Below are 22,351 nucleotides of genomic sequence, written 5' to 3'. Positions count from 1 at the left end.
CATGCTGGAGCCACCGGCAGGACAGTGCCTCAGTGTTGTTTGAACTTCTGAAGAACTCTGGGAAGAAGGGAGACTGGAGGGAATAGGTACGCAAACTGGAACGTCCACTTCACTGACAATGCGTCTACAAAGGTTGTCTCGGCATCTCTTGTTCTGGATCCGTACGCTGGCAGTTTAGGACTGTGTCGAGAGGCCATGAGGCCCCATCTGTTCACTAGGAGTTGAAACAACTCTTGGTGAAGAGACCATTCCCCGGGATGCATGTCGTGACGGCTGAGGAAGACTGCTTCACAAATGAGAACTCCTGGAATGAACACTGCAGAGATGGTCGGGAGGTGACCCTCGGCTCATGTCAGAATGCATGACACTTCTGTCATTGCTACCTGACTTCGAGTGCCTCCTTGATGATTGATCTAAGCCACTGTTGTGGCATTGTCGGACTGAACATGAACAGGTTTTCCGTGAAGTATGTGCTGGGCCAGTTTGAGGGCCCTGTAGACAGCTCGAATTTCCAATATGTTGATTGGCAAGGTTGATTCGACCGATGTCCAATGGCCCTGAAAAGAGTGTGGATCGGTTACTGTGCCCCAGCCCCGGAGACTGGCATCCATTGTTAGGATTACCCAGTCCGGGATCCAAAAGGGGCAACCCTTGGTCAGATGAGATGTCTGTAGCCACCAAGATAGAGACACGCACCTGCGGAGAGAGCACCATCGTTTAAACTTTGATCCGATGGGGTAACCCGTTCCACCTGGAGAGGATCAGCCTTTGCAAAGGCCTGGAATAGAATGGGGCATATTCCACCATGTCGAAAGTGGACACCATGGATCCCAGAACCTGCATTGCTGAGTGGATCAACACTCGGCGACTGTGGAGACAACTGCACGCTCATAGTTGAAGTGTGGAGATCTTGTCCGATGTCAGAAAGATTCTCTGATGCAGAGAATCCAGCAGGGCTCCCAGATGAATCATTCGCTGTGAAAGATTCAGGGAGGACTTTTTCCAGTTAATTAACTGTAGATGGCTTTGAAGCACTTCTGGGGATCCTGCTAAGAGCAGGAGGTCGTCCAGATATGGTAGCAGTCAGACACCCTGAACACGCAGGTGGGCCGCCATGATAGCCATAACTTTGGTAAACACCCGTGGACTGTCCAAAGGGCAGGGCATGAAATTGGAAGTGTTGCTGTAGTATAGCAAACCGGAGAGATCGCTTATGAGATGGCGCTATAGGTACATGTAGGTACGTGTCCTGAATATCCAGAGATACCATGAAGTCCCCAGGCTCCATAGCTAGGATGATGGAGCGTAGGGTTTCCATCCTGAACCTTGTTACCCTTAATAATTTGTTCAGGGATTTGAGTTTGAGGATAGGCCGATGAGCCCCATTCGGCTTCTGAACCAGAAAGAGTAGAATAATAGCCAGTCCCTCGCTGAGATAGAGGGACTGGCACAATTACCCCTGCTTGCAGCAAGGATCATATTTCTGGTTATGTAAGGCTTTATTCGGGTCTGAAGGAGTACCGATGTAGAAAAACCGGTGGGGAGGCAGGATTATCAGGTAAAAGGCGCACTATAATAAGTAAATGCAAACACTACATATGTGATAATATGAGAAGCAACAGAGACGAAAGCGTGTTGACATTGAGTACTGGGTCTACAGTATATGGAAGGATAGGGATGTAGTGAGAATCCCGATGGCGGCATCTCGACAGTCACAATCCCAACAGATTCTGACAGCAAGTGTTAGGGAGAAGGCTAGCTGCGGGAGGGGATGGTCAGGTATACGATTGGGGTTGAAGTACTTGCCAAAATCCGTGTGGATTTTGATCGTCAGGGTGCCGCTGACGGTATTCTGACCCGTCGGGATCCCTTATGAACACGGATGGATATTTTCAGTTTTGTAGGGAGAGCTGTGTGAGGGTTGCATGTGATTTTATGTGGTGAATGATCTGGTGAAGATGAGGCTAATGCAGGGCTTGACAATTTTTTTTTAAATCTAGGGGCCAGGATGAAAGTAGGAGCCAGACCACCGTCCACCCCAAAAAATTACCTGAGTGAGGAGCACAGCTCTGTGTTATGCAACTGTTATACACACTATACTAGTCCACAAAATGGATGCAGTTGAATGGATATAGTAAAATAGAGGCCCCCTCACATATCTGCACAGCTCCCCTGCTCCACCCCCCTCCAGTAATAACTGACCACATTTGCACATTAAACAGTGGTGCCAGAAAGCACTACAAAACCCCCCTCCCCCGGGCCACATTCCTGGGCACCTACCCCCCCAGGCAACCAACCCCACACTAATAAGATGGTACCCCCAGGCAAACCATCCCTCCACAGTCACATTGCGGTGCAGCTACCCCCCGGGCAAACAAACCCCGTTGTGGCCACATTACTAAGCTGCTAACCTTCCCCCCCTCCCCCCCGGGCAACCAACCCCAATGGTCACACAACTAGGGGTGTACCCGCTGGCAAATCACCCCTCTGGAACCATCCAGCCCTTTCTCCCCTTGTGGTCACACCACTATCCCTCCGAAGCTGGTCCGCAATCCCTGGCCATGCATAGACCCTCTTACTTCTGGAGAGCTCTATGCAGCCAGAGTTATAAGACAGCAAATAGCCGGGACGGAGAGGAGTCGCCGCCACAGACGACTCTCAGCACATGCATTCCTGTGCATGAAATAACTGCCGCAATACTACAAACACGAATCTACGCTGGGCCTGACGATTCCGCCCTCCCTGCAAAATCTGGTAGCCAGGCAGCAAAATCTGGTCGCCATGGCGACCTGGCCCCCGGGATATGTCGAGCCCGGGGCTAATGAGTGAAAGTGCAAAAACTGTACGGGTATCAAACTATATAAGAATGGTGTGAAATGGGGATGTAATTACCGGTCTAAATCCAGCCCCTGGAATCCCAAAAGGGAGTTAAAATAGGCGCCAAATTATCAACGCCCATTTTAATCCCAACGCTGGAATCCAGAATCTGAGTGACCGAATGAAGGTAAGCCGGGGCACCCTTAGTGTTAGCAACCAGGGGGGGGGGGGGTGGGGGGGTTGGTTTTTAGGCATCACTGGGGATACCAACCATCGGGATGTAGCTGTCAGTATTGTGATATAGGTGGTATCCCGACAGCCGGCATTACATACCCATTCCGTGAAATAAGGAGAGCAGAATACATTTATCCTTTGACCGTAATAAAAATAACTGGGTACAACTAATAGCCAATGTTTTGTCTTTGGTTTGAAGAATTCTACAATGTTAAAATAATCAATCAGCTCTTGAATTCATGAGCAAATGCAACACACAAATGTTAACTGAGCTTAATCAATATATCACCTGCTGAACTGCCAGCGTACTGTCCATCTCCTCAAAAGACTCATCAGGCCAGTTGTAAAAGTCCTAGAAGCAAAAAAGAAATACTTTAAACAGAAAAATCATAAAAAAGGTAAACCAAGCAGCAGGTTTACTAATATATACTAATACTAACCTACTACTGCCTAATTTGTTGCCACAAAAAAAAAAAAAAACCTTTTCATTTAACTTGAATAAACTCTTTATAATCTAAATTTATTTAATTTAGCATGAATCTAAATCTATATAATAAGCGGGAAATGGTGCGTGTCTGTTTGCTCTTGCCAGAGTTTTGAACCTAGCTCCATCAAACTTGGCATGGTGGTGTAATTTGACCAGTATTAGGTTTTTGCCTAGATTTTAACTTAGTCAGGATCACACAGTCACACAATCCCATAAACCTGGAACACTTTTAAATTACACAAGATCTGGGGCTGAGGGGCTGGCTTCATACACACACTGTCACACTCATCTCAGCCTGGCAGGCTCATAAGCAGCTCAGCACTCGATACATTCAGAGTGAGGCAGACAGCATAATCAATCCACAATCTTTGATCCTGGCAAAGCTTAGCATACGGAGATTACAAACAGCAGAGGAGATTGATCGCAGCCACAGTGCCACGGTGGTCGAGCCCCCTTCTGTCCAGGAACGGGACTCTAGTCCCGGCATATCCCCATCCACCCCCCAATGGCAGCCCTGCTAGTCATGGGGCTCAATTCAATGCGTATTGAATAACGCCGGGAAGGAACTCCCGGAGCTATTCAATTCAGTGCGCAGTTAAGCCCGACTAAAGGATTTCTTCTCGCACCACTCCAGGGGTGCTAGCAGAAATCAGACAAAACTCCTGGCGCGATTCAGTTTTCTGCCCTCTGCGCGGCGGAGACAGCTTCACGGCAGGCACTTGAGTCGCAGAATGACGGTTCTCGCGACTAAACACCATGATTAAAGCGTGGGAACGGGCTTGCACTGTTATGTACCATTTCTTTTTCATGTAGTCATCACCTCACTCTCTTCTATACATCTTTGCTGATGGAAATTTTTCCTAGATGATCAAATCAAATGTTGTCTATTTAATAGAAAGCTACATTTTTATGTTTACTGATGGTGGTTTTTGTGCCATTGAGCAATTTACAGCTTTTCCTTTAAATGCTTTTAAAGTAATCTGAGGGATCTTGCCATTTCATTATTCAGCATTTTCAACGCTGGTCGTCGCCACCCTATCCACACCCTTAAACAGGTCAATCATACTGCGGCTTGGTGGCACTGCGTACGATCTCGCAGAACAAGAGGGCAAGTGGAGAGTGATAAACTGCTGTTATTTTTCAAACACTGGGGCAAATGTATTAAGCTCTAGAAATTGGTAAGGTAGAAAGTGATAAATGACCAGCTAATTAGCTTCCAACTGTAATTTTTCAAACATAGGGCCGTATTCAATTAGCAATGAAAATAGACGTTTTTCACCAAAAAACAGGCGAAAATGGCAACAGGCGAAAAAAAAAATTGGAGAAAAGTCCTCTCCATCCCAGGAGAAAAAAAAAATGCAAAATCCTCATTTTCGGCTAAAAATGTGGGGATTTCTTTCAGAACCCTTTGGACACCTCCCCAATGATAAATTAGCGGGGAAAAAAATCGTAAGTTGCGTATTTACAAAATAACTGCGCAAATTTTGGGTGAGAAAAAAAATAGTTGCAAATGGTTTTAACGTATTGGGTTAGATTTTTCAGGGGGTTAGGGCGGCGGCAAGGATGTGTCAAGTGTTTTAAACATTGCACACGGTCGCAGCAGGCGTTTTTTATAAAATTGCCTTTTTACGACACAAAAATATACTTGCACCCATTTTAACGTACCCCTGAATATCCCTGGAACAGTTATTACCTGGGAAAAAGATAGCTCTATTATTTTTTTCTCTTTCGGACAAAAATTTGCGCGGTCGCCAAAGTACTCAGCTTACAACTTTTTTCCACGGTAAGTTATCATTAGGGGGGGCGGGTGTCCAAAGCGTTCTGAAACAAATCCCCACATTTTTACTCAAAAATAGGGATTTCGCTTTTAATTTTTTTTCTCTCCTGGTCTGGGATAGAGAACAAACGTCTCCTATTTGAATATGACCCATAGCCTGTAACATGACAGTTAGGAGCAGAGTGGTTGGTCGTTTATCATTTTCCAATGTATCACTTTACAGAGCTTAATACATCTGCCAAAGATCTGCACCTGGGCATGTGCAGATATCACACAATCGGAGATGTACGTAATTATAGGCCCGTATTCAATTAGGAGCGAAAAGTCAGTTGCTGGACTTTTCGCCGTCTTTGCCGCTTTTTTGTGCGAAAAAACTGCGGCGAAACTCAAACAGGCAAAAATTCTTGTCGTTTTTGGGGTAATCAGCCTGACATGCCTCAAAAGATGCTGACATGGGGGGGGTTCACTGTGTACCCCCGATTAGCCCTGCTGAAGGTTTTGGGGGGTCTTTGAATGGTGTCTATTTAGCGTCTGTCAGTAAGTGGTGAAGAATAGCATTTTGCAACTTTTTTGAGAAAATAAGTATTCCCATCAAATTTGGGGTACATGAAAATGGGTGCAAGCTTATTTTAAAATGTGTAAAGTCAAGCATTAAATAGCGCCAAACGCGCACCTTCAAACAAAAATTCACACCTTCCCCATACTTGCAGCCCCCGCCCCCCCCCCCCACCCGTCCCCCCCATCACTAGTTTTTGTATTTGTATCCACCATCTTCGGAGGCTGGCATCAGATGTTACGATGATCCAGTCCCAGACTCCGAACCTCCGGCCCACTAAAAGATTGGTGGATTGCGTCCAGAGAAGGGCCACTCTGGTAACCGGCCTCAGAAGGATCGGTCGATGTGGAAGCAGATGAGACTCTGACTCCTGTGCTAACAGGTCCAGCTGAAAATCCCTGGAGTGGAACCGGCCGAACTGTAGTGCCTCGAAAGCAGCTACCATCTTTCCTAAGAGACGCAAACAAAGAAGCATAGACATCTTCTTTGGTCTGAGGACCAGCTGAACTAACAACCGGACATCCCTGGCCTTGTCTGTTGGAAGAAAAATCCTCGGTGATTCCGTATCCAATATCATGGCCAGAAATAGAAGCTTCTGGGACGGGTTGAGATTTGAGTTCTTGAAGTTGATTATCCAACCGTGTTGGGTTAGAGTGTGATAGGTCAGTAAGGCCTGATCTGATAGAAGAGATACCGAAGGAGCCTTGAGCAACAGATCGTCCAAATAAGGGATTATGGGCCTGATTCAGAGCCGTTCGCAATTTGCGGTCGTTCGTTCAAAAACAAGGGGTGGCTATTCAAATGATCCGTTCGCAAATTGCAGTCTGTTCACACCTCTAAGTCTAAACGAGCGAGCAAAACATACGCTCGTTTATTTGTTAAAAACGCCCCCTGGCCGCTCGCACCATACGTCATGTCCGCTATTTATTAGATTAATCGAGTACATCGACCAGCGTATGTACTGCTCGCTATTCTTGTGGTTGGTTTTTGCTACCACAATCTTGCGAGCAGTTCTGGCTATAAAATAACCCAGTGACGTGGTCAATGACGCTGCTGTATTAATTATGCACACCCATAAAACGCCCGTTTTGACCTTTAAGCACGCCTGCGTTCGGATCTCCACTCCCCATTTTCAAGCACCTTCCCCTGTTACCACCCACATACGCCTCATTCTGTCACTCAAAATAGCAGGCATTCGCTATATTGCGAGCACATGAATTTCGGCCGCACTGACTGGTTCGCGCATGCGTATAACGATCCGTACGCATGCGCAGATGTGCGAACATCGCTCGGAACGAGCGTACTGCCGCTAGCGAGTGGCTCTGAATGAGGGCCTATGTTCACTCCTGATGATGGAGAGCGATCATGACTGACCAGAGTTTGGTGAATATGCTGGGAGCCGAGGATAACCCGAACGGCAAGGCCCAAGACTGGTAATGATCTTTCAATATGCAAAACGCAGAAAAGTCTGGTGTGGTTCCCAAATGGGAACATGGAAATAAGCATCCTTGATATCCAGGGATAATAGGAACTCCCCTGGTTCCAAGCTCGCAATGACGGACTGCAGAGATTCCATTTTGAAACGATACATCTTCAGATACAAGATTAAGGATTTGAGGTTTAAGATGGGTCTGACCAAACCATACGGTTTGGGCACTACAAACAGGTTTGAGTAAAACCCCATACCTCGCTGATGCTCCGGAACCAGAACTAGCACAGATTACACTACTAGAGACCTGATAGCCTCCTGTAGAACTGCGAATCCACGGTTCTGAAGAGGTCTGGTTCCAAACCTGTTGAAATTCTTGCAAAGGGGCTCCCACCGCAGGAGACCCCAGGTGGGGTGGAAGACAGTCATGCCACCTGTTTCTCAGCTGGCTTAGGCTCTGGTCTACGAGCTACCTCTGCTGCCTCTAGGTTGCGTGGGAGCACCTCTGGCTCTACCACGAAAGGAATGAGGCGCTTGAGAGGAATGAAACGAAGGTCCAGTATAAGGTCTGTTGGGAGCCGGAGCAGTAGACAGGAGGAAAGAGGACTTACCCCCCACTTTGCCTGGGATATCCACTTGTCCAATTTCGGTCCAAAAAGCATGTCACGCATGAATGGTAAACCCTAAACCGCACGCTTGGACTCTGCGTCCGCCTGCCAAGCGTGCAACCACGGAACTCTGCGTCCTGAAACAGCAGACGCAGATATGTGAACATTAATCTTACCAAGATCCTTAGAAACTTCTCCCAGGTAAACTGCATACTCACGGATGTGTACTGCTAGTATACGTAATTCTACTCTGGAAGTACCAGAGTCCAAACCTGTAATCAACTGGTCAGCCCAGCAAACTACCGTCATCTGTGAATCCATTGTTATACAAGCATCACATAACGTGGACCCCGTGGCATGTGGCTTGGTCTGTTTGTTGCTACACTTGGAACAGAAAAAAAGCCTATTGAGAAGCCTTAGTTCTGTTGGACATGGTACACGCAGTCACCCAGAGAAACACAGTATCAAACAGAAAAGGCACAGACAAGATAAAACAAGAAGGCTCTGGGACACAGAGGAGGAGAACCCCCCCGCCCTCCAACAGATCAGATTCCCCTGCACTTACACCCCAGTTACTTACAGCCTCTCTACCAGGGATGTAATCAGGAGATGTACTTGTCCTGCAGCAACAGGAATGGCAGCAGAGGAATCCAGCCTTCTGTGTCTTACACTGCAATCTCCTGGTAATAAAGATGCAGTATGAGCTGCTGTGTATGAGAGAACGGCAGCCCCGCTGTTATACAGCCGCTTGCCGCGTAGAGGAGAGAGACCCGCGCTTCCTTTAAACTCCGCCCCCTTCTTTATGCCCTAAAGGGCTTATACAAGATGTCTGGCCATTACCCTCCACTCCGCGCGCCCCACCGCGAGTACAGCGTGGAGAGGGAGAGCAGGTGCAGCCACGCTGTAGCGCACTTAATTAGCTGCCCCAGGCCACTTTAACAGCGGGGAGAGGGAGAGCTGGGTGTCGCGCTGTAGCGCTCAGTCAGCAGCCCAGCGCCTCCTGTAATAGCGGGAGGAGGGAGAGCAGAGAGCTCTGCATTAGTTGCCCAGCACACTAAGAACTGTAATAACGCTGGGCAGCAGCGGGGCTGGGAGCCGGGGAATGCGCAGGTGGTTACTCACCGCGTGGTCCCCGATAGAAGTCTCTCTGCAGTGTTTTCAACACTTTTCTTCCTGTTGAGAATGTGCTGTGGCGGTAAGGAGTTGTCAGTTCTTTTAGTATAAGCACTGTGCACTCCTTGCTGCCTTCTATAAGGACAGGGCGCCAGGTATCCGGGCCCCACCATTAGAGAGGTGGCGAAGGGTACCTAAAGGTGTAAAGAAAAGATGCCATAAAAAAATAAAACTAAATAAAATAAATGTAATGCCGGAGCACAGCATAATGTGACCAGCTCCTACTAGGCACATTTTCTAAACTGAGGGCTGATGGGGCATAGAGGGGGAGGAGCTTCACACTTCTAAATTAATTAAAGTGCCGGCTCCAGTTATCCACGCCTCTATACCCCAGCGTAAGCACCTCCAGTGTCCCCTAGTGAATGAAAGAGAAACACCAAATACCTTCAGCAAGCCAAATCGGGGATAACCATAGCTAACCCGCTTGTTAGAGCATCTTTTGGGGGGTGTCAGGCTGATTTTCACAAATCTGATACGACTTTACACTTGTTTCAGTCATGCTGGGTCCCGTTTTCGCGTACTTTGAAATTGAATACAGGGATACCAGGGCACGCACACGATACTTATCCGCATGCAAAACAGGCGAAGTAGGCGGAAAGTCCGGGAGTCTAAAAAGTATCACAGATGCGGATCAAATTGAATATGGCTCTATGGTGGTGGCTAAATTTTCAACTGCTAACTGAAAATAAACTGTCTAAACATATTTGATATATACAGAGCCGAAGATATCTGCACCGAAACAAGGTTATTTCAGGCGCGTGGCCTAATGTAAGGAGATGTGTCTATGCCTCCTTATACAAATTATTATTTATTTTTTTTAAATTGTATTTGCTACACTGTGAAATGGCATAATGCACTTCACAAGGGGGGCACAGCGTGCCCCTCAGCAAGGGAGTAAATCCAGGAAGGAAACCACGATCAGTGTGATTGCTCTGGGAGACGCATGGTGCTGCTGTTGACAAGTAATGCTGCCCATCCACTAGAAGACAGGCAAAAGACTGCACAATTACGACATTGTAATCGTGCAGTCGTTTGTCAGCCTGTGATGTGCCTACGCTGAACGAGCAGTCGGCACATCAACCATCTGCTAACATGCTCCACCAGACATTATCGTCAGGTTGTCCAGCATGTTTGCCAGATGATAAATGTCTATAAAGTTCTCAATCATAAAGAGTAAACACCAACTCATAAAACAGGCAATACACAGAGAAACACCTCATGGTTTAATCTCCATGTTTACCTTTGTATGTCAATTCAAAACGTCCGTCCTATTGAGATGAGTGCTATAAAGAAAGACTAAACAGACTAATGCTGGGTACACAGACAGTTATAGAGGCCGATCAATTGATCGGCCAATGTATCTGCTGCCCGTCGGGCAGTGTGTACCCGCGATATGTCGGTGAACGTCAGCGTTCACCGACATATCGCATTGGCCGTGCTGCACAGCCGAAGGACAGATATGTCTGCAGATATATCGGTCCATCGGCAGGTGTGTACCGACCGGCTGTACACACACAACGGCAGCCGCAAGGATGGGTGGGCGGGACACGCCACCTGGTCACCGGGCGGGCAGGCACAGATGATGGTAGTTCAGTGTGTACGAACAACCATCATCTGCAGATATATCTGCAGATCATTCGATCTGCAGATATATCTGTATAGTGTGTACCCACCTTTAGCACATGGGTTCATAGCAAGTCTTTAATTGAATATCTCTGGGCACTTCGGGGGAGCTTTAATTAAGCAAGGAGAGAGATAAATAGCACCAACCCATCAGATCCTGTCACTTTACATGCAGTGTTTGAAAAAGGAAAGTTAGGAGCGGATTGGTTGGTGCTATTTATCTCCAATTTTATCTCTCTCCAAGCTTTATTAAATCTCCCCCTTCATCTGGCAAAACAGTCCAAATACATAATGTGTAGCTAGTTGTATCTATTCATTAGTATTTTATTTTGATACTTTTAAATTATTTCTGTTACAGTACTGACATTTTTTTTTTTCTTTCAAATGTGTTTTATCGATTCAAAAGCAACTTTAACAAAGTCAATACAATGTACATTGTCATATAGATAAAGATACTGTCCTCTCTAGGTCCGGCGCCGGACCTAGAGAAACGGCACTCTGGTGCTTCCGAAATGGGGGCATGTCTTTAAGAAGCACCTCCTTTTCACCACTTGTGGGCTACCCCCAAGCGCTCAAGTCTCTGAATAACTGCCAGGCACATGCGGTAATACCTATACTGCAATTTTCACCACCCGCAGGACACTGCAGCCCGCAGGTGGGGACAGCACCCACAGGCTGTTTTCCTGTAAACAGCCTAGCGGGAACGCTATAAAAAGACGGATACAAATAAAATGCATGAATGCATCCTACGAGTAAAACATGATAAACAAATGACTAAGCCAAAATTTAAATGGACCAAACAGAAGTCTAAAAAATATATTTCTTCTTCGGGGTCCATGGGGTCCACAGCCATTACGTTGGGGTATGAATCCCGGTCACCAAACAGTTAACACAAACGAGCTCTCTGCTCCCAGGATGCACCGGGCTTCCTCCTCATATACCCCACCCCCTGCCTCAGGTAGCCAGTTCTCCCTGTTTGGTGTGTTCACCACATAGACAGTGGGACTGCGGGAGCAGTCCTGCAGACAGGTAACAAAAAAAAAAAAAAAAAGAGAGTTTTACTCTCTATCTCAGCGGGTGGTCTGAGCTGTCCTGGAAGCAGCCTCGCGCCTGATTGGAGGTGCACCGGCCACGCGCTGCAACTACCTCCTCCGGCGCCGCACCGCTAGCCTTGGCAGGTCCATGGCTGTGGATTCGGCAGGGGCTCTCATGCCCTGGACCGCAACCGGATCAAGGAGATGGCAGGTAAGCAGGTGGTTGCGGCGGCCGCTGATGCCGGGACCACGTGGCGGTCCGGCCTCCGGCGGTGAGACTGGCCGGAGGCGCGCTGCAGTCAGGAGGCATACGGCTGGTTCTCCTAGTCTAGACCGCCGGGATTTGATGTTCCTGACCAGCCGGGGCTTGTGGCGGCGGCCAGGTCAGTTTACCGGGCAGGTCCAAGCAGCATAGGGGAGGTACGCTTCCCCGGCGGCCCCTCCCCCAATCCACACGCTAGTTCAGTCCTCTGGCACAATTGATTGTGGATTGCTCCTCCCAGCCTCTATAGGGCAGCCAGAGTGTATGTCAGTTGCTCTCTGAACGCTGCTCCTACAAGAGGGACGCTGGGCAGTCTCCCTGTATACCTTGCCTACTGCTAGTCTAGGTTTTTACAGGGCTCTATCCTACCTAAGCTTGGGCTGATTGTGGTAGTGAGAGCTTATATGCATATGGCTCGCAGAGTATTTATGCATGACATGTGATTGTTGTTTAATGATACGGTTTCTTCTGTATAAGAACTGTAATTCCTGTATACTGTCACTGTCTCTCCCCTTCCCTTGCTACAGGTGTGTGGGTTGAGAGTAGAAAGCAGCACATATACACTCAGAACCAGTGGCATAGTTGATATGTCGAAGGAGTCTGAGGGTCAGGTGGTGGGATCCCCGTTGCTGATATCCTGTGTAGCCTGCAAGGCAGGTTTGTCCCCACGGGACTTTCTACAAAATGGGCTTTGTGGGAACTGTTTCAGACAGCCACCACACCAATTAAGTGTGCCTGTTTCAGGGCCTGAGCCTCCTTGGGCATCATTTTCTCAGGTTATGGCTCAGGTGGCGGAACGGCTGGCTGCCCCGGTACCACCGGTTTGGGGTTTGCCTCAGCAGATGCATCCTATGCACATGATGTGGCCACCTTGGATAGACCCTGGTGCTGGTAAGGTTATGGCATCACCCTCGGGGGTTTTTCAGCCTCAGGCTGTCAAGCCAAAGCAACCTAAATCTAGGCGTCATGTACCGCCTCACATGGGTGAGTACTCCAGTGCCTCCTCCGAGGAGGAACAAGCACAGGACTCTTCGCAGGAGTCTAGCTCCGAGGGGAGTGATGATCATTTCCCAGTAGCTGATGTCCCTTTTCTAATAAGGGCTGTAAAATCGGTGTTAAATATCGAGGAAGGGGATCTTCCGCTTAGGAAAGCCCCCCTGTTCAAGCGCCAGAAAGTGGTTAAGGCAGAATTCCCAAAGTCTGAACATTTATCAGAACTTATGGAGGAAGCCTGGGTCCGTCCTGATAAGATAAGCCAATCGTCTAAAAGAATGGCGCTTCTATATCCTTTTCCAGCAGAGGACTGTGCCAAGTGGGAGAATCCACCATCAGTTGATGCACATGTGACACAGCTGATTAAACGTACCACTCTGCTAATCCCAGCAGTTTCGCTGAAGGAAACCACGGATAGGAGACTGGAGACTTGTCTCAAATCTATTTTTTCGCTGGCAGGAACGGCCACCCGCACAGCTATGGCCACTGCCTGGGTAGCAAGAGCTATTGAGGAGTGGGCCAAACGGAGTCTTTACCAGATGCCTCTAAGGAGCAACTGGATATGATCTCCTTTATTAGAGAAGGGGCCTCTTATTTGGGTGATGCCGCCTTGGATGCAGGGATCCTTTCCTCTAAAGTTTCAGCTGAGTCCGTGGTGACACGTAGGATCCTCTGGTTGAAGGATTGGAGGGCAGATGCAGAGTCCAAAAAGGCCCTAGAACTCCTTCCATTCACAGGAGGTGTTCTCTTTGGTCCAGAACTGGACAAAATTGTATCCTCCATGGCAGCCTCAAAAACGGCAGGTTTGCCATCAGCAACCTCGTCTAAATTGAGGAGGGCGTCCTTTCGGGGGGTTCGGCCGCAGGGCAAGGCCAAAGGTCAGCCCTCAGCAAGATTTCCACCAAGAAAGGCAGGACCCTGGAAGCCCTGGCAGAACAAACGTCCAGGATCTAGGGTCCAGGATAAACCAGTGGCCTGATGGGACGGGCCTCCCCCTGGGGGATCCCAGGGTGGGGGGGCCAACTGCTTCGGTTCTCAGAGCCCTGGCACCTCACGACGGAGGATGCCTGGGTTCGGGGAGTTGTTTCCCAAGGGTACACCCTGACGTTTTGGAGGACTCCTCCTCAAAGGTTCTTTTGTGTAAACCCACGGGTGGGTTCAGAAAGAGCTTTGGCCCTTCAGAAGGCTATTCTTGCCTTCCTAGCATCAGAAGTAGTGATTCCGGTGCCAGAGAACCAGTTCCGAGAGGGGTTTTACTCCAAACTGTTCTTGGTTCAGAAACCGAATGGGTCATACCGGCCTATTCTGAATATGAGCTCAACAAATTTGTTCGAGCCCCCGGGTTCAGGATGGAAACATTGCGATCGATTGTGTTGGCAATGGAGCAGGGGGACTATATGGTGCCCTTAGATATACAGGATGTCTACCGTCACATCCCAATCACACAGGCTCATCAAAAATTTCTTCGTTTTGCGGTAGGGGAGGAACATTTTCAGTTCCAGGCCCTGCCGTTTGGCCTGTTCACAGCTCCTCGGGTATTCACCAAGGTGATGGCAGTGATGATGGCATGCCTCAGAAGCCAAGGCGTCAGGATTTTGCCTTACTTGGACAACCTCCTGTTGCTGGGGCAGTCCCCACAGCAGTTACAGGATCATTTGAGGCTGACAGTATCATGTCTGTACAGTCACGGCTGGATCATAAACTGGCAAAAGTCGTCACCCTGTCCAGTACAACAGATGTGCCATTTAGGAGCGAGATTGGACTCCGTGGTGCAGAAAATATATCTGCCGGAGAAGATCCTTACCTTACAATCACGAATACGAAGGTTGCTTCGCAACAGGCAGATATCCGTTCTAGTAGCCATGCAGGTCCTGGGGTCAATGGTGGCCACCTTCAGGATGGTGGAATACGCTCAATTCCACTCCTAGACCACTGCAGCAATTCGTTCTGTCTCACTGGAATAAGGATCATCGCACGATCAGGTCTCAGCTGCTGCGTCTCTCTCCAGAGGTACGGTTGTCCCTGACCTGGTGGTTGCAGACAAAGCATCTCAGGCAGGGTCGCCCCTTTTGGGTGTCGGATTGGACATTGGTCAAAACCGACGCCAGTCTTCAGGGTTGGGGGGCGATGACGGGGTCACACATTTTCCAAGGAAAGTGGTCAGTGACGGAAAGCCGGCTACCGATAAACATCCTGGAATTAAGAGCTATATTCAAAGCTTTAGTGCAGGCTCAGGAAATCTTAAAAGGGCAGGTCGGTGCAGATACAAATCGGACAATCGCACCGCGGTCGCCTACTTAAATCATAAAGGGGGCCCGAGGAGTCGGGCCGCCTTGGCAGAGATATCAAAAATCCTGGTATGGGCAGAGACTCATCTGCCCACGATATCTGCCGTGTTCATTCCAGGAATCCTGAATTGGGAAGCCGATTTTCTCAGTCGGCAAGAGATAAATGCAGGGGAATGGGCCCTACAGCCACAGGTTTTTCGGAACCTTGTGGACAGGTGGGGTCTACCAGAAATAGATCTGATGGCATCAAGAAGGAACAACAAGGTTCCCAGGTACGGATCCTGGACAAGAGATCAGAGAGCAGAGTTTGTAGACACACTGACAGTAAAGTGGCGTTACAAGCTGGTATATCTGTTTCCCCCATTTGCTCTTCTGCCCAGAGTTGTCAGAAAGATCAAACAAGAGGGCAGCACCGTCATATTAATAGCTCCGGCATGGCCGAGACGGCACTGGTTCACAGATCTAAGGTCTCTCTCCATAGACACTCCGTGGCCTCTCCCATTGAGACCGGATCTGTTGCTACAGGGTCCCTGCTGGTACCCGGATCTTCATCGGCTATCTTTGACGGCATGGCTCTTGAGGCCTCAGTCTTGAGGAAAAAGGGGTTTTCCGAGTCTGTTATACGTACAATGCTGATCACAGAAACCATCCTCAGCCCGTATATATTATAGGGTTTGAACTGAAAGGGTATGATCCACATAAATTCTTGATTTCCAGAGTGCTTGATTTTCTTCAAAGCGGCCTCCTTAAGGGTACAGGTGTCAGCTTTCAGTCTGGTTCCAACATAAAATTGCTCTGAGACCGGATATAAAGACCTTTTTTCAGGTGGTGTGGAGGATTCAACCTCCCTTTGTTTCCCCGGCTGTTCCGTGGGACCTGACTCTAGTTCTGAAGGTTTTACAGGCTCCTCCGTTCGAGCCTTTAAATTCAATAGACATCAAGTGGCTAACAGCAAAGACGGTATTCCTCCTTGCTATGGCATCTGCCCGTAGAGTGTCGGATTTAGCTGCGCTTTCCTTCCGGGAGCCGTTCTTGATATTTCATCAAGCTAGAGCAGTACTACGTACTAGGGAGGGTTACCTTCCGAAAGTGGTGTCTAAATGTCATATTAATGAAGAAATAGTAGTTCCAGCATTTCAGGGCACAAGTCTCTCACAAGGTTAGGCTTCCCTGGATGTGGTCCGTGCGTTGAGAATTTATGTTAAACGCACAAGCAAATGGAGGAAGTCCTTCACTTTTTGTGCTTTATGGTTGTCATAAGCGTGGCTGGCCAGCCAATAAACAGACACTGGCCAGGTGGATTCGCATGGCAATTTCATTGGCTTATACACAGGCTGGTATGCGTGTGCCGGATTCAGTGACGGCACATTCTACTAGGGCGGTAGGTCCATCATGGGCGGCCCGCCGGGGTGCTTCTGCTGAGCAATTATGTAAAGCAGCCACATGGTCTTCCATCCATATCTTTGTCAAATTTTATGCCTTTGACACTTTTGCCTCTCAGGATGCCTCCTTCGGGCGTAAGATTCTCCTCTCTTCCGAGAGGCAGGAGTGTCCCTGCCCGTAGGGTTAGTGCTTTGGGATATCCTTAACGTAATGGCTGTGGACCCCATGGACCCCGAAGAAGAAAGTAAGAGTTATGGTATAACATACCTTTGTTAACTCTTTTTCTTCGAGGTCCATGGGGTGCACAGGACACCCACCCAGACGCACCTGAGGTTTTCCGTCGTTTCTTCTCTTGAGAGTCTGAACTCGTAAGTATGGGTCTTTTCTTTCTTACCCTTTGTTTGTCTCTGCCTGCTTGAGCTTGGTAACGAACTGGCTACCTGAGGCAGGGGGTGGGGTATATGAGGAGGAGGCCCGGTGCATCCTGGGAGCAGAGAGCTTGTTTGTGTTAACTGTTTGGTGACCGGGATTCATACCCCAACGTAATGGCTGTGGACCCCATGGACCTCGAAGAAAGAGTTAACAAAGGTGTGTTATACCATAACTCTTATTACGTACATATAAACTAAAAATAAAGATCGCACATAGAAAGAAAAAAAAAAGCAAACAAACAATTAGACATAACAGTGCTGCTCGGACTACGAAACTCCCAACACTGATATAGAAGGGTCATTATCTATTAGGCGCAATGAATACCATGAGGTAGATGAAAAACATTGGATAAGCAACAATTGAGTCTGCAACGGGAGTGTATCTATATAGCTTTCCCAGATGTCGAAAAACTTCGACCCTTTAGCCAGAGAAGCCTCCACCCAATCCATTCTAAACTAATAAAAGTTTTTCTTTGATCAGAAAGGAGGCAGCCCGGGCTAAATCCATACCTGCAGTATAGTTTATTTAGTGTCAGCACTCAAAGCAAGCAGGAGTCTTCGATTCCCAAGATACACCCTCTGACCCAGAGGCAAAATCCCCAGTATAGCCAATTCAGGAAGTGAACAAAATTGATAAAATGCTCCAAAGCTTTAACCAGAGGGCAAGACCATACACAATAATACAACTCTGCATTAGCTTCCCCACAATGAGGACATCTATGGGAATGGGATGGGGGCTAATATACGTCCTATTGAAGACATTTAAAAATAACTCATGTGAAGGTGACGACAGGAGTCATCAAGTGCCTTGAGCAATTGGTCAATTGTTAAATTGAGGAAAGTGTTGTAGCCACTGAGGCAGGCCTGACTGAAGTTTGGTATAATCGAAAAGCATAGTGAAGGGAAATAGCTTTGTATCTAGGCGTGGGACGGGACAAAAGATTATTCAATGGATTATCCTAATCCAAGTCAGAGAAGTTATGAACATCATGACTAAAGTAATGATGACCCTGAAAATATGCAAAGGGGTAGGGAGCCAAGAACTCATATTCGTCCAACGCATCATGGAACGTGAAGGGCCATTTATAAGGTTTATCAACCAATAGAGGTAATACCCTTCTCCGACCACAAGAGGAAGGGTTAGAGGCCAAGCCCAGATGGAAATCTGGATTGCGTAAGAGGGGGGAGAAAAAGCATATTAAAGTCATTCAACCCAGACTTGTGTAGCAATATCTGCCACACTGAGTGTATTCCATAGGAGGGTATTCTCCATTAACTGCAAGGGGATTTCTGCATCATGGAGAAAAGAACACCAGTTCCATTCATACAAAAAATTGGCTTCCAGTACCGTATCAGTGTACACTAGAACCCTGCAGCCAATCGCAAAGGTGGAGCAAAAAGGCTGCATGATTATAATTGGCGATATTGGGAAAATGGATTCTCCCATGGGCTTTTGGTTATGAACGAATCAAACCAATTTTAAGCCTTATTTTTCCCAGATAAAATTACTAAAGGCTGTGTTGAGTTTTCTTTCGTGTCTGCCACAGTGACAGAGGGAGAGATTGATTTAGAATGTTTTTTTTCCCCAAATTGATATACTTACTTCAGACTGGCCCGTCCCAAATAGGAGAGCTGGAGATGACGCCACCCAATTACATTTTCTCTTTTTCATGTCCATGAGGACGCCACCCATCAAGATCTCAATCATGTACATTAAGGCCTTCGATAAATTCAAAGTGTAAAAAGAGAAGAGGGTTTCTAGGTCATTTGCACTCCCAAAAAGGTAAAACTTCTCCTCCCCCGCTCAAAGGGATTAATTGACTGTGTATGGGATGCTGCCGATTCAGATGCATGCTGACCGCTCTTGAATAGTGCTTTTCAATTTTAGTAAAAAGTGTGTTTACTTTTTATCTACTCAAGAGCGTGCGCCCTCTGCTTTCTGTTTACAACCAGTTCATGCCTTTTTGGGGAAAGTGATTTTAGGAGGAGCTGCACATCATCTAGTATCTACATAAAGGAATCCTCCTTCAAAATAGAGGCTGGTTAATTTGCACATTAAGAAACACATGAATAAAAAGTAGATGTTATATTAAAAACTCAAGCAGAACAATGCACTTAGTAACTTCTTTTTCTTCTTTGTACTATATGACTACAATCAAGTACAAGTGAAAGTAGTGTTCACTCTAGCACTGTGCACCGGTCACAACCCATGCAGTTCTTATTGCCTTCCTGGGGTGTCACTCTCTGCTCTGGTGCATCTAGCACACTCGTCTGATGCAACAAACTACTGAGATACAGACCACAGTGTACTAGATGCACCAGAGCAGAGGGGGGCACCCCAGGCAGGAAAGAGGAACTGCACGGGTTGCGACAGGTGCAGGCTGCTAGAATGAAGACTATCCAACAGTACTTCCATTACATGGCTCAACAAATCCTGGGGGCCATGGCGACCAAGATTTTAGTCCTGGCGACTAACTTTTACAAGCCAGGTACTTCTAATACACCTAATTGTCAAAAAACAAACTAAAAAAACGCTCCACTGGAGGTGGTTACAGGCATGGACGTTTCATTATGTGCCTGTCATATGCAGATCAGCATGTTCCCACCCCATTCAATCAGCGTGGCTCTGCCTCCTCTAATCTGCCAGCGGGAAGTGTAAAGCGGAGATGGAGACCATGCACAGATTGGCATCGGAAGCCGCGGGGACCTAGGTGTGAGGCCATGAATGTCACTTTTATACAGCTCGCTTCATAGCCTCCTTCCCTCCGCTATGCTGAGTCTCCACCAGCACCAGAGTTGCCATGCCCTGCAACCACAGTGGAGGCGATGAGGGAGACTCAGTTCTGGATGAAGAACAGCACCAGAGGGAGAGGCAGAGACCTCTACTATGACATGAAGGATGTGGTTTGTAGAGACCAGATGGGGTAACCAGGTGCTTTAACTCCAACAGGGGGGATGGCTTGCTGCTGCTGGAGACAAGCGGGCCAGGGGTGGTGTAGGGACCAGGGGGGAAAAGACATCCAGGAGACCTGCAGGGGGCAGGCGTGAGCTTGTTGGGAAAGCCACTGTCGTTATAACAGCAGCCAGTGCAGGAAGCTGCAAAACTAACTGAACAATGTGCTGAACAGACTCCGTGGCTGGGCTTTCATCTATCTCGTATGCATGCGAGTAAATATCACTTTCTGAGCTATTATGGATGCTGATGTACCCCTGACTGATGTGCTATATAGTTGTCATTTCATGAGCTGGGCTACACCTGGCCAAATGCAATCACCTGGGATATAAGAAGAATTGACTAGTCTTAGAGGTTATTAGCGTGGCTCTCATATTAAGTTTTTACCCATGTGTGCTGTAATAGTTTTTTTTTTTCTTAAATGTGTGCACTGATTAAAGCAAAGTCCTAGAAGGTTTGCCCTTGAACGCTGCTTAGTGACCTGTGATCACACTGTGGACTAGGGTCCCGGTGTGCAAGTATCAGCTAGTTACAGTAGCCTCTGCTAGTGTGCTTCTGCCCCCTCCCCAAGTGTGCCTTGATAACGCTCCCCAAGTGTGCCTCTGCCACCATCCCACCCTAAGGGGCATAGCAAATTGTCGTGCTGGTCGGGATTCAATTGGCGGTTATTCGACACGCGCGAGTCCCCGCTGTCGGAAAATACCTCGCACCTCATGGAGGTGTGAGGTAATATCCACGGAAAACCGGCCAATTCGGCCTCGAAAAATACACTGATTCTGCAGTTCTCGTGGAACCAGTGTGTTCACACGCACGAGATCCGAATTAAAAGCAGTGGGAAACCACTATTTAATTGAATGGCTTAACCCAGCACCGCAAGACTTTTGCCCAGCAATTAGTCGCAAGTGAACACCCATGGCTAATTGTATATGCTCCAATGTGTTCCTCTGATCATCCCTCCCAAGTGTGCTTCTTCTCTACCCCTTACCCAAATTACATGTCTCATCCTATGTACTTATATTACTAATCCCACATGAGCCATAATATGAATTTGGGTATTATTTTATGGGATAATATACGTTTGGGCCCTACTTTTTGGGATATGTATTTGTGCCCTACTGTGTGGCTTATTTTGATATAGGGGCAGGAATGATATAACGGGCATGTACCATAATCTGATGACCATTGAGGGGGCATGTGTGGTAGTCTGACAGCATGTGGGGTGGTCGAGGGGCATGTGTGGATGTCTGATGGCATGTGGAGTGGTTGAGGGGAATTGATTGGGCATGTGTGGGGGTCTATACAAGTTTTCATATATTTTGGACAGAAGCGATGGTTTGGCTTCTAAACTTTTAAGCTGTCTCCTAGATTTTACAAAAATTTGTCAAGCCCTGTTCCATTATATCATGTTTCAGAAGGGTATACAATAAAGTTAAATATTTTAAGAAATACCAATTTTGGATAAATGTGAATAAAAACAATGGTGCAGTGATCTATAAAAACAATGGTGCAGTGATCTATGTATACCACAAAATGCCAGTAAAGGCAAACAGGAAATAAAAAAAAATACATAATTAAAATGGTTGGCTAAAAACAAGCTTTAAACACAAATAATTGTTTTTATATTCAACTAGTTGCCATGAAAAATAGCCTTAGATCACTGTTAGAATTGGTCTATTTACTTTAGTAAATACAAAATAAAACAAGGGCTCATTGAAAAGTAATGAGACTGTTTTTCTGTCCCATAGGTAGACGTGGCAAAGCTATGCTGGTTATTGTGAAGCTCATATATCGATGTGTCTGAACCTGCGGTTGGTCTGCCGTAGTCTTCTTTGTTTGGTCACAGCGAGTGGAAGATCATTGTACATTTCGTCATGGCAGAAGAGGAATATGTGTCTGTGAGATTACATCAGAGATGTGTGATTGAATTTTGTGTTAAACTTGGAAAAAACAGAAATTAAACTCATGAAATGTTACATAAAGCATACGGTGGAGAAACAATTAGCCGTTCTGAAGTATTTCGGTGGTGGAAGCACTTCAAAGAGGGTAATATGCGAGTGACTGACGAAGCACGTTCTTTGCGAGTCCATCCACCACAGTCACAGATATCAACATTGCCAAAGCTGCGGAGATGTTGAAAAATGACAATGGTAACTTCACACAAACTATCGGCTTCACTTGGCATCTCATCCGAACGGGTTCAGCATATTGTGACAAAGGAACTGAAAATGCATTGCGTGTGCCAGGTGAGTACCCAGAAATATCACAGAAGAGCAGATACGACGACGAGTTGAATTGTGGAAGAA

General features: G+C 47.3%; 1 protein-coding gene across 1 annotated transcript in view; it reads right to left on the bottom strand.

The window, feature by feature from the left end:
- The window catches only part of MOB4 (MOB family member 4, phocein), a 105,610-nt gene that overhangs the window by 79,082 nt on the left and 4,177 nt on the right, over positions 1-22,351 (bottom strand). The window contains exon 2 of the mRNA XM_088456234.1: positions 3,341-3,403. Within this exon, the coding sequence (XP_088312360.1) occupies positions 3,341-3,403 (63 nt within the window). The remainder of the gene's footprint in view (positions 1-3,340; positions 3,404-22,351) is intronic.

Source organism: Taudactylus pleione, unplaced genomic scaffold (assembly GCF_031769625.1).
Source record: "Taudactylus pleione unplaced genomic scaffold, aTauple2 ptg000690l, whole genome shotgun sequence".
Classification (NCBI taxonomy): domain Eukaryota; kingdom Metazoa; phylum Chordata; class Amphibia; order Anura; family Myobatrachidae; genus Taudactylus; species Taudactylus pleione.
The sequence above is the reverse complement of the archived record's forward strand: the minus strand, read 5'-3'. Positions and strand labels throughout refer to the sequence as shown.